An 18,210-nucleotide genomic window follows, 5' to 3' on the forward strand; every position below is an offset into this window, starting at 1 on the left:
ATAGTCTTTTTAAGCAAAGGAAATCACCCACATTCTAAAGAGGAAATAACGTGTCATCTGCCTGGTTTAAGCAACCTGACGTACTATTTCCAGCCCTCCCAACTACCATATATTTGAGCTCCACAGTAAGGTAGTTAATTTAGGGTAGAAATACTGTAAAATCTATTGCAGTTCTTCCTCCCAAGAAACAACAGGAGGAAATGACAAAGAAATATACAGTAGTCTCATTCATTTATACAAACTTTCCCTGAGGAAATAGGCGGATCTAGAAACAAAGGCATATATAACATGCCAAGTACTGGTGGTCAATACAGTACAAAGTCTTAGCAAAGATTTTGTTCAAAAATAGCTTGAGAATATCAAAGCCATTAAAACAACTTTAGCACAAGAATTCTGGTATAATAGGTGTGTCCTGTATTATGAATGCCAAGATAAAGGAGCTAAAATAATAAGTGACATTCATGTTTTGATCCTAAAATAAAAACCAATCAGATATATTGCAATTATCTCACAAAAGATTATAGTCTACATTTTGTCCTCAAAATTTCATGAACACCATTCACATGTTATTCTTACTCTAGTTTCTTAATCTCCTTCTACCACTTTTCTTAAGGAAAACTGCAAAAGCAAAAAATAAAAATTATAAAACATAAAGAATCATATTTATAGTTTATCACAAAAGCAAAACTAACCCTTTAACTATTTCTTTTTGATGAACGGTGGTTATTTTCATGAAGTACATGGGATATCTTATGTCTTCACTTAAAGAAATGACAGTTAACTTTGACCAACAACTTTTTTTCCATCTGTGAAAATTGGTAAATCATGTTTATGTGATTCCACAAGAGTAATTTTCAAAAAATAAAAAAGAGCCAAATGTAATCAATTTAATATTCAAATGTTGGGGCACCTGGGTGGCTTAGTCAGTCAAGCATCCAGCTCTTGATTTCAGCTCAGGTTATGATCCCAAAGCTCATGAGGTGGAAGCCCACATTGGGCTCTGTGCTGACAGTGTGGTGCCTGCTTAGGATTCTTTCTCCCTGCCCCTCCCCAGTCCTTGCTCATTCGCTCACTCTCTCTCAAAATAAATAAATAAACATTTATAAAAATGTTTTTGTTTATTTAAACAGTAGTTTTACATTGTTTTCTAGCATTTCTCTTTGGGGAAAAACAAAACAAAACAAAAATAGAACTTAGCTACACTTTTACAGAAAGTCAAAACCTTTAACAAACAAGTTACCCCAACAAGTGGAATCACCAGTGGACTATCCGTATGACTTGAGAGTTGTAGAGTCTAACTGACAACTGGCTCAAGTTTAAAAGAAAGGGGCAGGGTGGGGAGTCAGTACCAAGCATAGCATTGTGGGAAAGTTGAAACAGTTGGGGTTGAGAAAGAATGAGTTTCTAGTTGTACATCTCCATATACATGGCTTTGGGACTAACCACTGCATTTTTTCTTTGTGTGAATAAATATCCTCCTTCCTTTGAAAAAGTTAAACAGTGCTAGGAAGGCATCTAAACATTTCATTTAAAGTCAGGACTATATAACTCCAAGATGCTGTAGAAAACACTCACCCAAATTTAATCCTAGAGACTGATGCATAATCATTTCAAACATGAAAATGCAATATAATTATACTCTTAATGTTGAATGTATAATGAGTTTGTGTTAAATAATTCTGTTACTCACCTTAGTTTTTTTTTCCTTATTCCATCTGGTTCAGCACTTTGCTTTCTGAAGAACATATGCTTAGTGGGAGCAAACAAGACACCCCAGAGGTACATTCTCCTCTTTCTTATAAATGACATCATTAAATCTGCCTATTTATAGTCTCAACTATCTGACCTCACGGCCTACATGGATAAATGGATTTGTTTAGCTTATAATCCTCAGTGTGTGCTTAGCAGCATTTAAACAGATAATAACTTGATACATCTTTTTGATCTTTAAAATAAAATATGGTGAGATTGCATTTTCTGTTGTTTGATATGTGTGAATCTTAAATGTGATAAGGTTTCTTTGTGACTGAAATTTGAAAAACACAAATCTCATGTATTTTTTTCTACAGGAAAATTATAAATTTGAATTATGCAAGTCAGATTTCTATAAAGTATTCAGAAACATAGTCCTGTTTAAAAAAAGTAAGCACTCTGATCCTACTGAACCAATTATTTTCCCCATTTTAGATATATTTTATAATAGCAAGTTCATTTACAATTTGAATACTTAGAACACTTCCTAAGTAAAAACAATTGTTACTTCTCCATTCTTTAAGGTTTTTATAACTTTATCACTTTTAGGAAGACTTCTTTAAATACTGAACAGCTATAAGAAATATCTTTGCACACTGTTATTGGGAAGGTAAATTGGTACAGCCGGTATGCAAAACAGTACAGAGGAACCTCAAAAATATTACAAATAGAACTACCATATGATCCAGCAATCCCACGTCTGGGTATATTCCCAAAGGAAATGAAAAGAGGATCTCAAAGAGATTCCATGTTCATTACAGCACTATTTCACACTAGCCAGGACAAGAAAACAACTTAAGTGTCTATCAATGTATAAATGAATAAAAAAAATGTGGCATACAATACAATGAAGTATTATTCAGCCATTAAAAAAGAAAAGAAATCCTGCCATTTAGGACAACATGGATGAACCTTCAGGATATTCTGCTAAGTGAAATAAGTCAGAAAGAGAAAGACAAATACTGGATGATGTCACTTATATGTGTTATCTAAAAGAGAACTCAGAGAAACGGAGACTAGAATGTTGGTTTCTGGGGCTAAGGAGTAGGGGGAATGGGGAGATGCTGGACAAAGGGCACAAACTTCCAATTATAAGATGAGTAAGTTCTGGGACTCTATAACGTACAGCGGGGCGATTACAGTTAATAATACTGTATTATATATTTGAAAGGTGCTAAGAGAGATCTTAAATGTTCTCACCATTTAAAAAAAGGGGGGTAATTATGTGATATGATGGAGTCATTATCTAAAGTACTAGTGATTATCATTTCACAGTATGTGTGTCAAATCAACTCATTGTACACCTCAAACTTACACAATGTTATATGCCACGTATATCTTTTTTTTTATGTTTATTTATTTGTGAGAGAGAGGGAGAGAGAGACAGAGACAGAGTGTAAGTGGGGGGAGGGGCAGAGAGAGAGGGAGATACAGAATCTGAAACAGGCTCCAGGCTCTGAGCTGTCAGCACAGAGCCCCATGTGGGGCTCAAACCCACAGACCGCGAGATCATGACCTGAGCCGAAGTCAGACACTTAACTGACTGAGCCACCCAGGCACCCCTATGCCAAGTATATCTTAATAAAGCTGGGAAAAAATACTTCCTATCACAAGACAATGTTAGTTCACTTTCTTTACCTTATTATTTCTTTTAAGCCCCCAGACCTCCAGTGGAAATCATTTAGAGTTTTGATTAAAGTTTCTATTAGAGTTTCGATTTTGATTATCTACAGATATTCCACCCCAAAATTTTAGCATATACAAAGACTTGTTTCCACATTTCATCTAAAATTACATAATACTGGGCATCTATTTAAGGGATGAGGTTAGTGGGTCTCTAAAAAGAGAATGAAGTTTTAGCACACACATTTTTACAAAGGAAGTACAATATTATAAGCAAAGTGATGAGTCAGGTTGTGTTCTTTGGTTAGTTACATAAGCCAAATCATATAATCAAGTATCAGCCAAGTCATAACTTCCACTAGCAACCTTCTTATTCATGGATCATGCTGACAGAGTTAATACTATGCTAGGGGTCTGCTCTAAGATTTATGTATTAAGAATAGGTTCTTTGTTTTTGTGTGTGTGTGTTTTTAATTTAGATAAATTTGACTGAATGCTATTTTTACTCACTACCTAAAGAGGTGTTAACACAGACAGACCTCATGCCAATACGGTATTGAAAAAAAGAGCACCAACCTGGGAACAAAATGTTAATTACAGTTTGAATTTCTTGTTAAGTAACATAACACCTCTGAATCTCAGTTTACTTATTTTCTGATGTCAAATGAAGAAAATGTTCAAAGTATACTTTATAGCATTTTTGTATTAAAAGAGATAGTAATTAGCATTACTGATTTCACTTTTAGTGAAAGTCCTAGATAAAAAATTATCATGTTGTTTATTGAAATATTCATAATTTCAAAGAAACATCACCATGGCTTAAAGCTTCAAAGTGTATTAAATAAAAACACAATAAACAACAGTAATTATATATACACACAGAGTTTAATAAATTATTATATTTTTCCTTTCCAACAAGCATAAATTACATCCCTGCATCTACATCTAATGTGTCAAGGGAAATAAATTATATAACTTAGTCTCCAAAACATAATTCACAAAACCATAAGCTCTTCAGCTTTTTCTATAAAAATTCTGACTCAGAGTCCTCAAATAGATTATAATGCTTAGAAGTATAATAGTTCAAAGAAAAACATTAGACCATTTTTAAAAGCAAAGGTTAAGAAATTTTAAGTTCTTATAAGTTTACAAATCATATGTACTTACAATTCTTGCATAAAATCTCCATGAAATGGTACTGTCCCTTTGGCTATTTACTCTTCGAAAATGCTAAACCAACTGTCCTGTTCTATTACTGACTCTACTGTTTATCATGTGTGTTAAGTGCCAGGCACTTCTTACCTCTGGCAAATATGTAAAAGGAGGAATTTACCGGTCTTTCAACATCATTCCGGGAATGATCATGTAACGTTTTCACAGGTCCTTTTTCTAAAGGGAAGGTGTCTTACACAGTAGTTATAAAAAGTAGCTCCTTATTTAGCAGTTTAAAAACTAGAGAATTCAATATTTTTATCTGTTTTTTATAATATTATAAATTCTTACCAATTCTCAACATACACAATTTCTCTTAAATTTTTAAGCAACATCTCACTAGATAATTTAATCTTTAGGTGCCAGTGCCAAGAAACATATATAGAATATTTAAGAAAAATCTTAAAATTACTTGTAAGATGACAATCTGAAGAAAGCTGGGTAAATACAAATAAAATTCAGAGAAAAGATCAGGTATTTAATTTTGTAAACAGGGAAAGGAAACAGGCATATTTCCTGCAGAGGCTAAGACTTCTCCCAGTTGGTTCAAGGCAAACACCATTTCTCATCATAAAAACCCCAATACAGACAATGGAAGCTGAAACTTGACTTACATGGCTTTACCCCCTTTACCAGTCTGGGAGACTATAGCCCTAACGTGAATGGAGGAGCATCTGAAAGGCTAGATTTTATAGTCAGCCCTTTTTCAAATCAAAGGTCATCTTCGTGACAATTCAATTTTTTTTAGGATGTTCAAAATCAAATACAGATTATTCAAATAAGAGCAACAGAAACTTTGATCCAAAATTACATGTCCCCTTATTTTCACTCACGGAAACATTATTTCTTCTTCCACATGTGCAGTATTGACTTGGATGCAAGTTACAGCCTCAAATAAACCAAGGACTTCCACTGGAATTCCTTTATAGTCTTAAATGGGACTCAACCGTCTCCAAAAGAGCTGTATTTTTCACCTACATCCCTCTCCACAACAAAACCTCTTTAAAAGGGCGTCTATAGCTTTTATGTCTAATTCCTTACCTCCTACTGGCTGGCAGTCCACTAACCTCATAGGAGTCCACTCCTATCTGGCTGGCACCCCCTAACCTTGCTGATATTGTCTTATATTTTTATTATCACCCAATCCCCCTTATGTTGCTCTGGATTTTGAAGAACAGACCTCCTCTCTGTTCTTATCTCACTTGACTTCTTAGCATTACTTTAAACATCCGATATCACCAATCCTGAAATCCTTCCCTGGAACTAGATTCCTACATATCATACCTTCTGGTTTGCCAAGAAAGTCCCAATTTGCCTCTGTTGTCCCTGCTTTAGTATAGTAGTTGGGTTTTACTAAATCCCATCACAGCCCTGTTGCACTTTCAAAGGTGTTTCAGGTTGCATAATCAATCACAAATTCACTGTACCTGCAGTATTACTGCCCATTTTCTTACATCTGTCTTGGCTGTCTAATTAGGCATCTTAAAGTTGGCAATGCCAAAAGCAAAATCTTCACTTCTCCCAACTTAGCCTTCCCATCTCAATAACCAGCTCCAGAAAGCCAAAAATCTAAGAATTAACTTTGATTCTTCTCTTTCCTTCACTGCTCACATTTAGTCCAAAATAGATGCCGAATCTGTAACTCAATCTCTATTACAACTATTCTAGGGTCAACCTGCCATCCCTCCCACATACACCACCATTACAGTCTCCCGGCCTTTGCTCTCACACTGCAATCCAATCTCTTCTAAAGCCTTCAAGAGTGATCATTTTTAAATGTAAATTCAATCAACTCATTCTCTGCTGTAACTCCTCCAAAGGTGTGCTATGGTTCTAAGAGTAAATCCCAAAAGTTTCATCCTTGAATAATACCTAACCAGACTGGCTCTGTCTGGCTCTGGCACCCCTTTCACTTAGCCCTCCGTGCACTAGCAACACTGACTTTCTTGCAGGTCCCTTATTCATAAGCCTTCCCAACCTTAGGGTCTCTGCCTTTGCTCTTTCCCAGACCTGGAATTATTTTCCCCCTACAGCTTTCCTCATCACTCAGGTCTGTTTAAATGTTACCTTCTCAGAAAGACTTCTAGGAATCTTGTCTAAAGCAGCAAACCAATCGTTATTACATCACCCTATCTTAATTCTTTACAAAGCATTTGTCAGTGATATTTTTTCTTTCATTTACTTATTTTTCTGGCTCTCCTCACAAAACATTGCTCCCACCCCACCCCTCCTCTATCCCCCAGAATCTATTTTCTGGGGAGCGATACCTTGCCAGCCTTTCCACTGCAGGATGTCTCCTAGACTGCCATAGACACTCAGGCCCCAGTACAACTATCTGGTCTGCACTGGAGGGTCCCTGGGAACGCCCCTGGCAATAAGGCCCTTCAGCTCCTGCAGCAGAGGCCACATGGCCTAGGATTCCTCTGCCAGCCACTATTCCAATAAATCAGTCTAGAGGGAAAGAAGAGCTAAGGTGAGGGAGAGTAGGGATGCGCAAAAGGTAATACGGGTAGGCCCCCATCTGTGGGAAGGTTCTCTAGGCTGCACTTAGGCCTATGGAGAACAATGTCTGCTTCATGCACTTCTATATTTTAAAAGGTAAAAATGTAATGTAATTATTCTTATCTTTTCTGTAGTTTAGATAAATAACTGCAGCATCACACCACTATCCTACAATTCAAGCTAAGTGCTACTTTCGCTAAACACCAAACAATCTAGCAAGATAGAGCTGACTGCCTGGGCTGATTCTCAGCTTAGCCATTAACTGGTTGTGTGATCTAGGGCAAGTTACTTATCCTCACTCTCTCTTGGGTCATCTGTAAAATGGGATAATAATAATACCTCAGGGGTTTACTGTAAAAATTGAATATGCGAATATAAAGAAAGTTCTCAGCACAGCATCTGCAGCATAGAAATGACTAACTCTTATTGAGCATTTTAATGCCCAAAAAGAGAGCAAAAGCAGACCTTTACAATAAATATTTTGACAGTGAAATTAATTCTATGCAATCCCTTAAAAAGAATTAAAAAGTATAGGGCGCCTGGGTGGCTCAGTCGGTTAAGCGATTGACTTCGGCTCAGGTCATGATCTCACAGTTCGTGAGTTCGAGCCCCATGTCAGGCTCTGTGCTGACAGCTCAGAGCCTTGAGCCTGCTTTAGATTTTGTGTCTCCCTCTCTTTCTGCCCCTCCCCTGGCTCATGCTCTCTCTCTCAAAAACAAATAAACATAAAAAAACTTTTTTTAAGTGTATCAGTTTAAAAAATTTAAATCTATAACTTATCAGTCAACTTACACTTAAAGATACAAACACAAATGCAGACACATACACTTTCTTTTAAAGGCCTCTGGGTAAATCACATGAAAAAGTTTTGCGATTTTTCATGAGGGCTCTTTCTAGATCAACTTTTTTAGTGTGGCTTCCTCTTGGAAAATAATAACTAAACATTAATCTTAAAGCTAAATATTATTTTCCTGGGTTCCTAAGATATTAGGTTATAAGTTCTACAAAGACATAGGTATTATTACTGCCACAAAGTATAGACACGAGCTGCAGTACTACAACCGCTCTACTTTTGTGTATTTGCAGCTTTGTGCCTTATTTAGAAACCAAATGATGTTTGCCCTGGGCGGCACTGCCAGTGTCTCTGCCCGGCTAAGTGGAAATCCAGAAGGCAGAGTAAGCAACAGACACAGTGGAGATGCTATGCTTTCAGGAAGACATGCTGTCGCCTTGTGAGGTCTCTGGGCAAGAAGTAAATATAATTCTCAGTCAATAATTTGTGCTTCCACTTAGTCAAACTCCAGAACAGACACCCTTTAAGAATACCTTGTCTGTGATGTGCATATTTTCCCCTGGGCGTTTCCTTCTTTTTGGGAAGATTTTAAATATACACATGCCCTTCCAGAGTTTTACCAGCAGTGAGAAATCTGTTTCTCTCTGTAATAGTCTGAATTTCACAATGTTGCATTTTAATTGTGAAAGTAATTTTCCCTACTTTAAAATCAAAAGCACGAAAATAAGATTCAGCACCTTATATGTAGATCATAATGAATACCATATAGAGAAAGCAGACATTTATCTTCTTTGCATTGATTTATCAGCCTATTTTTTTTTTAATCTAAAAGGCTTTTATTTCTTAGGTGCTCCATATCTGTAAGACAAAAAGCACAATAATGACCTATGTCCCCCCAAAAAGTACATGAATACTAAATGGATAAGGCTGGAAGAGTTTGTAAAAGATCACTAAAAATAAAACTGCTACTAACAAACTGTAGGAGTATTGAAGTAACATTTTAATTTTTTGATAAAAATGCTTTGGCATCATCATAGCCCCACACAGCAACTAATGTTCAGCCCGCCCTTACTGCAGACCAGGCTCTTTGTAAAGTGCTTCTCAGGCACTCTTTCATTCTATCTCAAAGCACCCCAAACAGGCACTCTGCCATTTTTTAAGATACTTAGGGATAAGAACTATTTAGAGAGTCAACGAGGCATTTGGAGGCAACATTTGAACCCAGAGCCTATATTCTTATCCACTAAACTTAACGTCAAATTTAATTCCAAATTTGCTCCAAATTAAATTTTACACCCTGATTTTAAAGGCCTGATCTGTGAAATGGCTTATCTATAAGCATTCTGTACTCAGAACATTTTTTAATAAGAGCATGAGGGAACCACATGCACTGAGAAAAACCAATAAAATTGACTTATTTTCAACAGATATCAAGAGCATAACAGGGTACTCAAAGACCACTGCTGCTTTTTAGAAAAAAATCTAAAATGATTTCCTAAATAACTGATGACATTACCAATGTATATAATTTTTTTTTAACTGAACAAAACCATGCATTATTTTCTTAATGGTGTTTTTTCTTTAACCTCAGAAAAGACTATCCAGTAGAAAAAAAGGAATTTTTATCTTTATAATTTAGGATATTCTTCATTTAAACAATACTTCTAATTCCCTTGTTACTTTGTAATCACCTTTTAGGTTTTATAATTTTAGATTTCCAGATTACAAAAGTATGAATAACTTTAATGCCTAGCATGATTATTGCATTTAATCCTCAGTATTACTGTGGTTATGCTTAAAATGTTAACAATAGTTCAATAGATTGTCTAGCTTTTCAACACTTAAAAAAAATTTTAATGTTTATTTATTTTCGAGAGAGAGAGCGAGAGAGAGCGTGAGTGCGCAAGCGGGGCCACTAAAGCAGGCTCCAGGCTCTGAGCTGTCAGCACAGAGGCAGACGCGGGGCTCGAACCCACAAAACATGAGATCATGACCTGAGCTGAAGTCAGACACCTAACTGACTGAGCCACCCAGGCGCCCCCATTTTTTTCCTGTATTATGCAAAGGGAAGATTAAGCCTTCAGTATATGATTATGATGACTATGTACTTTGGGACTTCCACAGCAACAATTCAATGATAAGTGATCAAATCCCACAGGTCTTTCAGAAAGGCAGGACACATGCCTCTTGGGTTGTGAGTCATGGCCCTGACAAAAGCCATCCAGTCCAGCAGCAAGGTCAGGAACACATGTTCTGACTGGACTGGCCAGATCCAGACACTAAAATCTCCTCTTCCATCCTAGACATTCCGAACACACCCAAGATGTAGATCAGACATTTTAATGCAAGAGATAAGAATGAAGGTAAAACCACCAAAGAGCAACGCCAATCACGGGAGTGGATGTTGTCACACACCTTCCACGGGTGCTGCCCCAGGCTTTGAGAAAGAGGTGGGGAGCAACAAGGCAAGAGCAACCAGACAAGAGGAGCAGCAAGCCCATGTGGGCCACCAAAACCTTCTCAGGCTTCCTTTCTCTCCTCGGCTCCTGGTGATGTCTCTCCTTTCACAGCATTCACAGCACTTACCTCCTAGCTTCATTCATATTAATTTCATAGACAAAAATGCTAAGTTTTTTGATTTATGCCTGCTTTATATTCTCAAATAAGAAGGGAGAAGGGAGTGCTATCACCATAGGCACAGCAGGTGGAATCTACTCAAATGCTTACTATGCATATAATCCTAGACTGTCTTACGGATCTATTTTTGTGTCTGTATTTTGGATCTCTAATTAAATTGTAAGTTCCTTTCTTTAAAGAATAATTCACAGGTATTTCTTCAGTCCCCCAAGTTCCTCACACAACTGCTAAAGCATACATAAATTCTCAATCCACGTATTTTGCACAGCTCCTTCTGGGAAATCCTTAGGAGTATAAGCATATCTGTTGTCCAAAACACTGGTTCTCTCAAAAAAGGCCAGTTCTAATGTTAATTCCTCTGAGAAGAGCCCCCTACTCTCTCTGCCTTCCTCCCAGTGCACATCCTAGTCCTCTGTCCTGTGTTCACTTAGCACTCAGAGGACACTCACAGGTACTCAGAGTGCAAAAGCTCTATATGATACTTATGCATCATCTATTTCCAATCCTACATTATGGATTCATTTTAGGCAAAAAATTTGTCATTTTCATTTTTTTTATTCCACTGGCACTAGAAGAGTCAATAAGTGATTTTTAAAATAATGAAAATAAAGACTAAATGGATATATAAGGAAAAGTAGTCAGCTATTCATGAGAATACTTCTAGAGAACCCAATGATGAATGGAAGTAGTCAAAGATTTAAAGAGCTGGGGTTTTGTTTATTTTGGTTTTTGTTTGTTTTGTTTTCTTAAAGGCAAAGCTCTTCACATTAACAAGAGTCAAAGCCACAACTTCCAGCAGGGGTTAATACCAGAAGTTATACCAGTTACACCGAACATTTTTTCATGTGAGCTAGGAGCTCCAAAAGTGAGAGACAATGTAACTGCTGGTAGTTGCTATGGTAGCAAAAATAAACCTTGTACAGATATTCCAGTCATCCTTTAACTATGCTTTCTACTTGCTGGGGGTTTTCAGTGGTGTTTCAGCCCAAGAAAGGAAAAAAAAAAAAAAGTGCTAAGCCTTATGCTCCAGGAAGAAAATAGGAAGTCGATACATGAGCTATACTGTGGTCTTCTTTGATTAATAAATAGCTAGAGAAAATCCCCAACCCCTCCCCACAAAAGCTGGGTGGGGGTGGATTTTATCACCAGACAGGTATAAAATAGGCAGCTCAAGACACAAAGACTGAAATAAAGCAGTAACATTAAAAAAATAAATCTAGGGGTGCCTGGGTGGCTCAGTCAGTTAAGCATCTGTCTTTGGCTCAGGTCATGATCCCACAGTTTCTGAGTTCAAGCCCTGAGTAGGGTCCTGTGCTGACAGCTCAGAGCCTGGAGCCTGCTTCAGACTCTGGGTCTCCCTCTCTCCCTCTTTCTGTCTTTTTCTTTCTCTTAAAAAATAAACATTAAAAAAATTTTTTTAATAAAAAAATAATAATTCTTGTTAACAAGGTGACCATGCTGCATGGAGAAACGAATCAGGAATATCTGAACACATGGGTTAAAACTCCAGAGTCCCTTTAGATTGCCCTATTCAACAAAGTATTTTACACACGGGAAGGGAGAGACCCATGTTAGGTAATACAGAAAATGAACTAAAATATGTAGTCCTGCAATAAATATACAAAATAACATGTGTACAAAGCATCTCAGTAGTCATGCCAAATACAACAGAGAATATATATCTGGGCAGAAGTATGAAGAAAGCATCCTGGAGGAGATCAGGGGTGACATTGTCTTATGGGAAGTTGATTACAGACAATTAGATGGACTGGGAGACACATTCCTGGAAAACTGTATATATGAGCAGGGGCAGGCATAAATAGGGCTTGGAGAAGAGCAACTAGCTCAGTTTATGAGTAGTCTAGCAAGAGTGGATCAAATAGCCAGTGATAACACTAACAAACAACAAAATGTCTCAAATCACACCACAGAGAGCCCGAATGAAGTTTGTTTCTCTTTCTTTTTAAATGTTTATTTATTTATCTTCAGGGGGAGAAGAGGGGCAGAGAGAGGGAGAGAGAGATCCCAAGCAGGCTCTGTGCTGTCAGCACAGAGCTCAATGCAGGACTCAATCCCAAAATCCATGAGGTCATGACTTGAGCCAAAATCAAGAGTTGGACACTTAATTAATTGAGACACTCAGGTGCCCCTGAATGCAGTATATTTCTTTTTTTATTTTTTTACACATTTATTTATTTTTGATAGAGAGAGAGCACAAGTGGGGAAGGGGCAGAGGGAGAAGGAAACACAAAATCCGAAGAAGACTCAAGGCTCCGAGCTGTCAGCACAGAGCCCACAAGGGGCTAGAACTCACAAACCGCGAGATCGTGACCTGAGCCGAAGTGAGACGCTTAACTGACTGAGCCACCCAGGTGCCCCTGCAGTCTATTTCTTGATTCCAGACCTCTCAGCCACAGACCCATAATTACTGCCACCAAGTAGCTTAAGTGTCACTTTTCCAGGTTCTTTCTCACCAACCCCAACCCATAGTCCTTTCAATAGTAATTCTGGAATTGCTGATTCCCAAGAAGATGATGTGTATTGCCTTTTCCTCAATAATGCCATCTCCATCATGAATGCCATTCTCCTCCTGCCTCAGCAGACCAGGGAAAGGGGGTAGAGTCAGCATCCTCCAGAATCTCTTCTGCACCTTCCACAGGAATGTGTTACTGTAGTTCCTAGCAAACTCCTCTTCCTACAAGGGTCTGGCCATCTAGATATATTGCCTCTTAATCCATCCTAATCCCTTACCTCCAGGTTGCCTTCTGCAAACATTGAGGAACGTGACATCTGGCTCATACTAAACTTACTCTTCCTTGTGCTGTCACTACTCTGTAAATTTCAGTGTCCATGTTGACGGTCCATTCAACACCCTACCTAGTCCAGACTTCTTCATATCTGTACTCCACCATCACAGGACCTTGTAATTACCTGAAATTTCACCACATCAGATATATCAAACTTTAATCCCTATCCTCTGATTATAACTTCTTACACCTTTTTGAATCTGCACCCATCCTCCATACCCCATGAACTTGACCCCTCAAATAAATACCCTAGCTTTATTTTATTGTCATCCACCATATACTGCTTGGCAAATACCTGAGTTACAATTTCAATTCCAATCTCAATTATTTTGTATCCTTTATCCTCCAGATTATTTGGCTCATAAAATACCAAATTGGAATTACTAAAATAATAATACCTTCCCTACTCCCATAGGAGTCATCTGAAGAAAGTAAACCCACTGATTACAGGCTGTCTTCTTTTATGATTTAGTTTTCTAAATTTCTGTAATGAAACTAGAAATAACTATTAAAATTTGAAAATATTTCTTTATGTGTCAGCCACCATAACAAATGCTTATCAGTTACTTCCCCCACATCCATTTCATACTTCTCACACAGTTTAGCAGTCCTGGTGACTAGTTGGGATGGAGTCCCATTAGCCAGTCACCTAAGCAGGCCCTAATTGGCCTAAAACAAGTAGCAAAATCCTACAACCATACCATTGAGATTGATAATAACTCAAAACCAAATCGATTAGAGGCTGCCATTACTTTAGCCATAGGCATTGCTATGGAGACTGTCTTATGGTTGGTCCAAAGTACAGCTGAGGAGTTTTTCTGACATTCAAGGTGAGAGACGTCTCTAAGACAGATGTGCCAATGTGACATTTTGAACCACTTCAGTCATCGTCCTATGATGTATCAGAAGGTCTGAGTTCAAACCCAACTTTCCTCTTGTTCCTCCTCCTTCACCACCCCTTCTTCCTCCACCTCCTGCTTTTGATCTAGAAAACAGTGATGATAATAGCTTCCATGGAAATTATGAAAATTACATCAGATACACGCAAACACTCTACCACTAGGTTATGTGGCCCACTGTCTCCCTCCAGTAGCACCCATCAACTGGAGAACTGAAACGGGAAATACTACAATTAGGCCGATTCAGTTCTATGGCTGGGCATGTTGAGCAAAAGTCTGTCTAGGGAAAACAGAAAGCTTGAAATTGAGCCAGCTACTGAAGAAAGTTAAAAAGACTGACCCTGGAGTTTAGACAGAACAGAGAAAGAAATGCATGGAAAGTCAAAGAAGTAGAAAAATAGAGGATGTTAAAGAAATGTGAAGAGCATAACAGGTTTAACAGGAAAGGAAGGAGTTTAAGAATTTGTAGAGTGAGTGGAGTTTCTGAGTTTATTGTATCAGAGGTATGCTAATTCCAGTTAGTAACAAGACAGATGGCTTGCAGGAGTAGAGGTTTTTAATAAATAATAATGATAATAATAATAATAATGATAATAATAATAATAATAATAATAATAATAATAATAGAACTTTGGGGCCCCGGGGTGGCTCAGTGGGTTGAGTGTCTGACTTCAGCTGAGGTCATGATCTTGGGGTTCAAGAGTTTGAGCCCGCATCAGGCTCACTGCTGTCAACGCAGAGCCCACTTTGGATCCTCTGTCTCCCTCTCTCTCTGTCCGTCTCCTGGTCACGTGCATGTGTGTGCACTCTCTCTGTCTCTCAAAAATAAACATTAAAAAAATAATAAAATAAAAATAAAATTAAATTAAAAAACATTAACAAGGCACCTGGGTGGCTCAGTCAGTTAAGCTTCCGACTCTTGATTTCAGCTCAGGTCATGATCTCATGTTTGTGAGTTCAAGCTCGGCACCAGGCTCCACGCTGATAGTGTGGGGCCTGCTTAGATTTCTCACTTTCCTTCTCTCTGCCCCTCCCCTGCTCACATGCATGCTCTTTCTCTCTCTGCAAGTAAAATAATAAACTTAAAAAAAAATTAAAATAGGTACAGGATGAGTCAAATACCCCATCTTTTTTTTTTTAATGTTTATTTATTTTTGAGACAGAGAGAGACAGAGCATGAACAGGGAAGGGGCAGAGAGAGAGGGAGACGCAGAATCGGAAACAGGCTCCAGGCTCTGAGCGGTCAGCACAGAGCCCGACACGGGGCTCGAACTCACGGACAGTGAGATCATGACCTGAGCCGAAGTCGGCCGCTTAACCGACTGAGCCATCCAGGCACCCCAAATACCCCATCTTAATAGAGATCATGACGACAGGTTAGAAGGGACTGAGAAAAAACTGTAGGAGATGGGCAGCTACGAATGTGGTCGAAGGTGGCCAGATTGTATCAATCTCCAAGGTAGTGAGAATTCTTGATCATTTATATCATCTCTTCCAAGAGTATAGAATAATATGAAGCAGAAAAAAAAAAATCTTAAGGAAAAACCAGTATTACTATTACCTGTGCCCAGGAGAATAAGTATCTTCCAAAGGAAATGCAATACTTTTTAAGAACAAGAATAATGGGAGGCAGCAGAGGGAGGTGTAAAGTTGAAGCTGTATTCTGGTACAGGTTCAGAAGATATAGCTGAATATGTAGCTAACCCATCAATTCTCAAAAGTCTATTTTTAGCCTTGTATTCTTTCTATTCAAACTTCAGAACAGGTGAAAATATAAGATTAATTTAATTACTACTTCAATATCTACCTGAAAACCTATAATCAGCAAACCTATTTCTCACATCAAAATCTAGATTGTAATTGCAGATATTCTCTGCAATTACCCCTTTTACAGGACGTTTTCAAAAATAAGTAATAATTGAGTACAAGTGGATAATTCTCTGCTAAGATTATTACTTACTTTCCTGCTCTCAAGTTGATGGATGTTTTACACATTCTGGACTGATTACATAACTCTGAACACTTCCAAAACAGCCAGCTGGGTTGGGTTTTTTTATTTTATTTTTTTCATTCTTCTGGTGTTTTTTTTTTTTTTTTAAGCTTATCAATTTATTTTCCCCTGCTTTTACTCAAATGCCTTGAGGGGAAACAGATGAAAAAGGTAAAAATATAAATATCACAAAAATATTAAATACAAACACTCTTTGCAACTAAACATGAACAAAAGAGTCCTTCTTCAATTTTTTTCCCTTAACCTTTAAAAATTGTGTGTTATATTTGCTCACTAAATATAAAAGCTTTTAGGAAAATGGAGACACTATACAAGGAACTCTGGGGGAAAAAAAAGCGTAGTTTACATAATAAAGCATCCCTCAGTGAGGGAAAAGTGCTTTGGAGAACTCTCTACTTCTCTCTCAAAACCAGTTAAACTTTTGACAGTTTTAAGCACCTGACCTAAAACCAGTGCCAAAAGACAGAACACTAGCCTAGAAATTACTTGTTTTCCACACTCTGCACAACTTGAACTATTACCTTCTCATGTTCTCTCTACAGGATAACTCCCATCAGAAATCCCCAAGAAAATCAATTATCAAAATTACTTTCCATTCAGAAAAAATGCATATATATGTTTATATTATATACACACATTTGATTCCCTATATCTTATCTCTGAGAAAGTCCTCTGGAAAATATTCTTCCAGAGATATAATAGATTTAAAATACTCCCAGAGTTATATCTGTTTTTTTTTTTCCTGGTATTTGGGGATTAAGAATTAGAGGTTAGTTCCAGCATCCCATGTTGCACTTGCTATAACATCTAACTTCTCAAAATTAAAAAAAAAATAGCTGCATCTATTAATCAAATATTTTAAATATTTATATATTTTATTTATTCACTAAGAAAGTCTCTAAAAGGCATGGAAAAAAATTCTTGTCACTTATATATCTACCCACTTGAAATCAGGAAGGAAGGGTTAAAAATTCTTCCACAGTACACATGACCAGAAAGGAGAAAGGCTGAAAGTGACATTATTTTTAGATGTTAAAAATATAACAGCTTTACTGAGATATAATTCACATACCATAAAATTTACTGAGTATAAAATTCAATGGGTTATAGTATATTCACAGAGTTGTGCAACTATCATATCAACGTAATCAATTTCAGAACATTTTCATCACCTCAAAAAGAACCAAAGGTGGTACTTTAACGAGGGCTGGGTGTGAGGAAAGTCAAGAAATGTGGCCATGGAAAGGAAAGCAAGGTCTCATCCATCGCCAAGATAAACATCAAGGAGCTTACTGCCTAGGTTTTCTTTTAGCAGTTTTATGGTTTCAGGTCTTACTTTCAAGTCCTTAATCCATTTTAGGTTACTTTTTTGCATATTGTGTAAAATAGTGTCCAGTTTCATTTTTTTCCATGTAGCTGTTTTCCCAACACCATTTACTGAAGAGATGGTCTCTTCCCTATTGTACACTCTTGCCTTTGTCATAGATTATTTAATAATATATGTGTGAGCTTATTTCTGGGTGCTCTATTGTGTTTCCATGGATCCATGTGTTTTTCTGCCAAGACCATACTGTTTTTATTACAGTATCTTTGTAGAACAGTTTGAAATCAGGGAGTATGATAAATTCAGCTTTTTCTTTCTCAAGATTGCTTTGGTTATTTAAGGCAGTTTGTGGTTCTATACAAATTTTAGGATTATTTGTTCAAGTTCTGTGAAAAATGCTGTTGGTATTTTGATAGGTTTTGCATTCAATCTGTAGATTGTTTTGGATGGTATGGGCAGTCTAACAAAATAAATTCTAACCCAGTAGCACAATATATCTTTCCATTTGTCTCTTCAATCTCTTACATTGATGTCTTATAATTTTCAGAGTACAAGTATTTCACCTCCTTGGTTAAATTTATTCCTATGTACTTCATTTTTTTAATGCAATTGTAAATGGAATTTTCTTAATTTTTCTTTCAGCTAGTTCG

The 18,210-nt window shown here is 37.2% G+C and overlaps 1 protein-coding gene across 16 annotated transcripts in view; it reads right to left on the reverse strand.

The window, feature by feature from the left end:
- The window catches only part of COBLL1 (cordon-bleu WH2 repeat protein like 1), a 164,350-nt gene that overhangs the window by 87,357 nt on the left and 58,783 nt on the right, over nt 1-18,210 (reverse strand). The window contains exon 1 of one of the 16 annotated variants that reach the window (XM_027055608.2): nt 4,543-6,815. The exons of the other annotated variants lie outside the window; for them this stretch is intronic. Coding sequence (XP_026911409.1) covers nt 4,543-4,553 — 11 coding nt within the window. The 5' untranslated portion in view covers nt 4,554-6,815. Of the gene's footprint in view, nt 1-4,542; nt 6,816-18,210 lie in introns of those variants that run through there. 16 annotated transcript variants of the gene reach the window in all.

The sequence above is a fragment of the Acinonyx jubatus genome, chromosome C1, assembly GCF_027475565.1.
Source record: "Acinonyx jubatus isolate Ajub_Pintada_27869175 chromosome C1, VMU_Ajub_asm_v1.0, whole genome shotgun sequence".
NCBI classification, from domain to species: Eukaryota; Metazoa; Chordata; class Mammalia; order Carnivora; family Felidae; genus Acinonyx; species Acinonyx jubatus.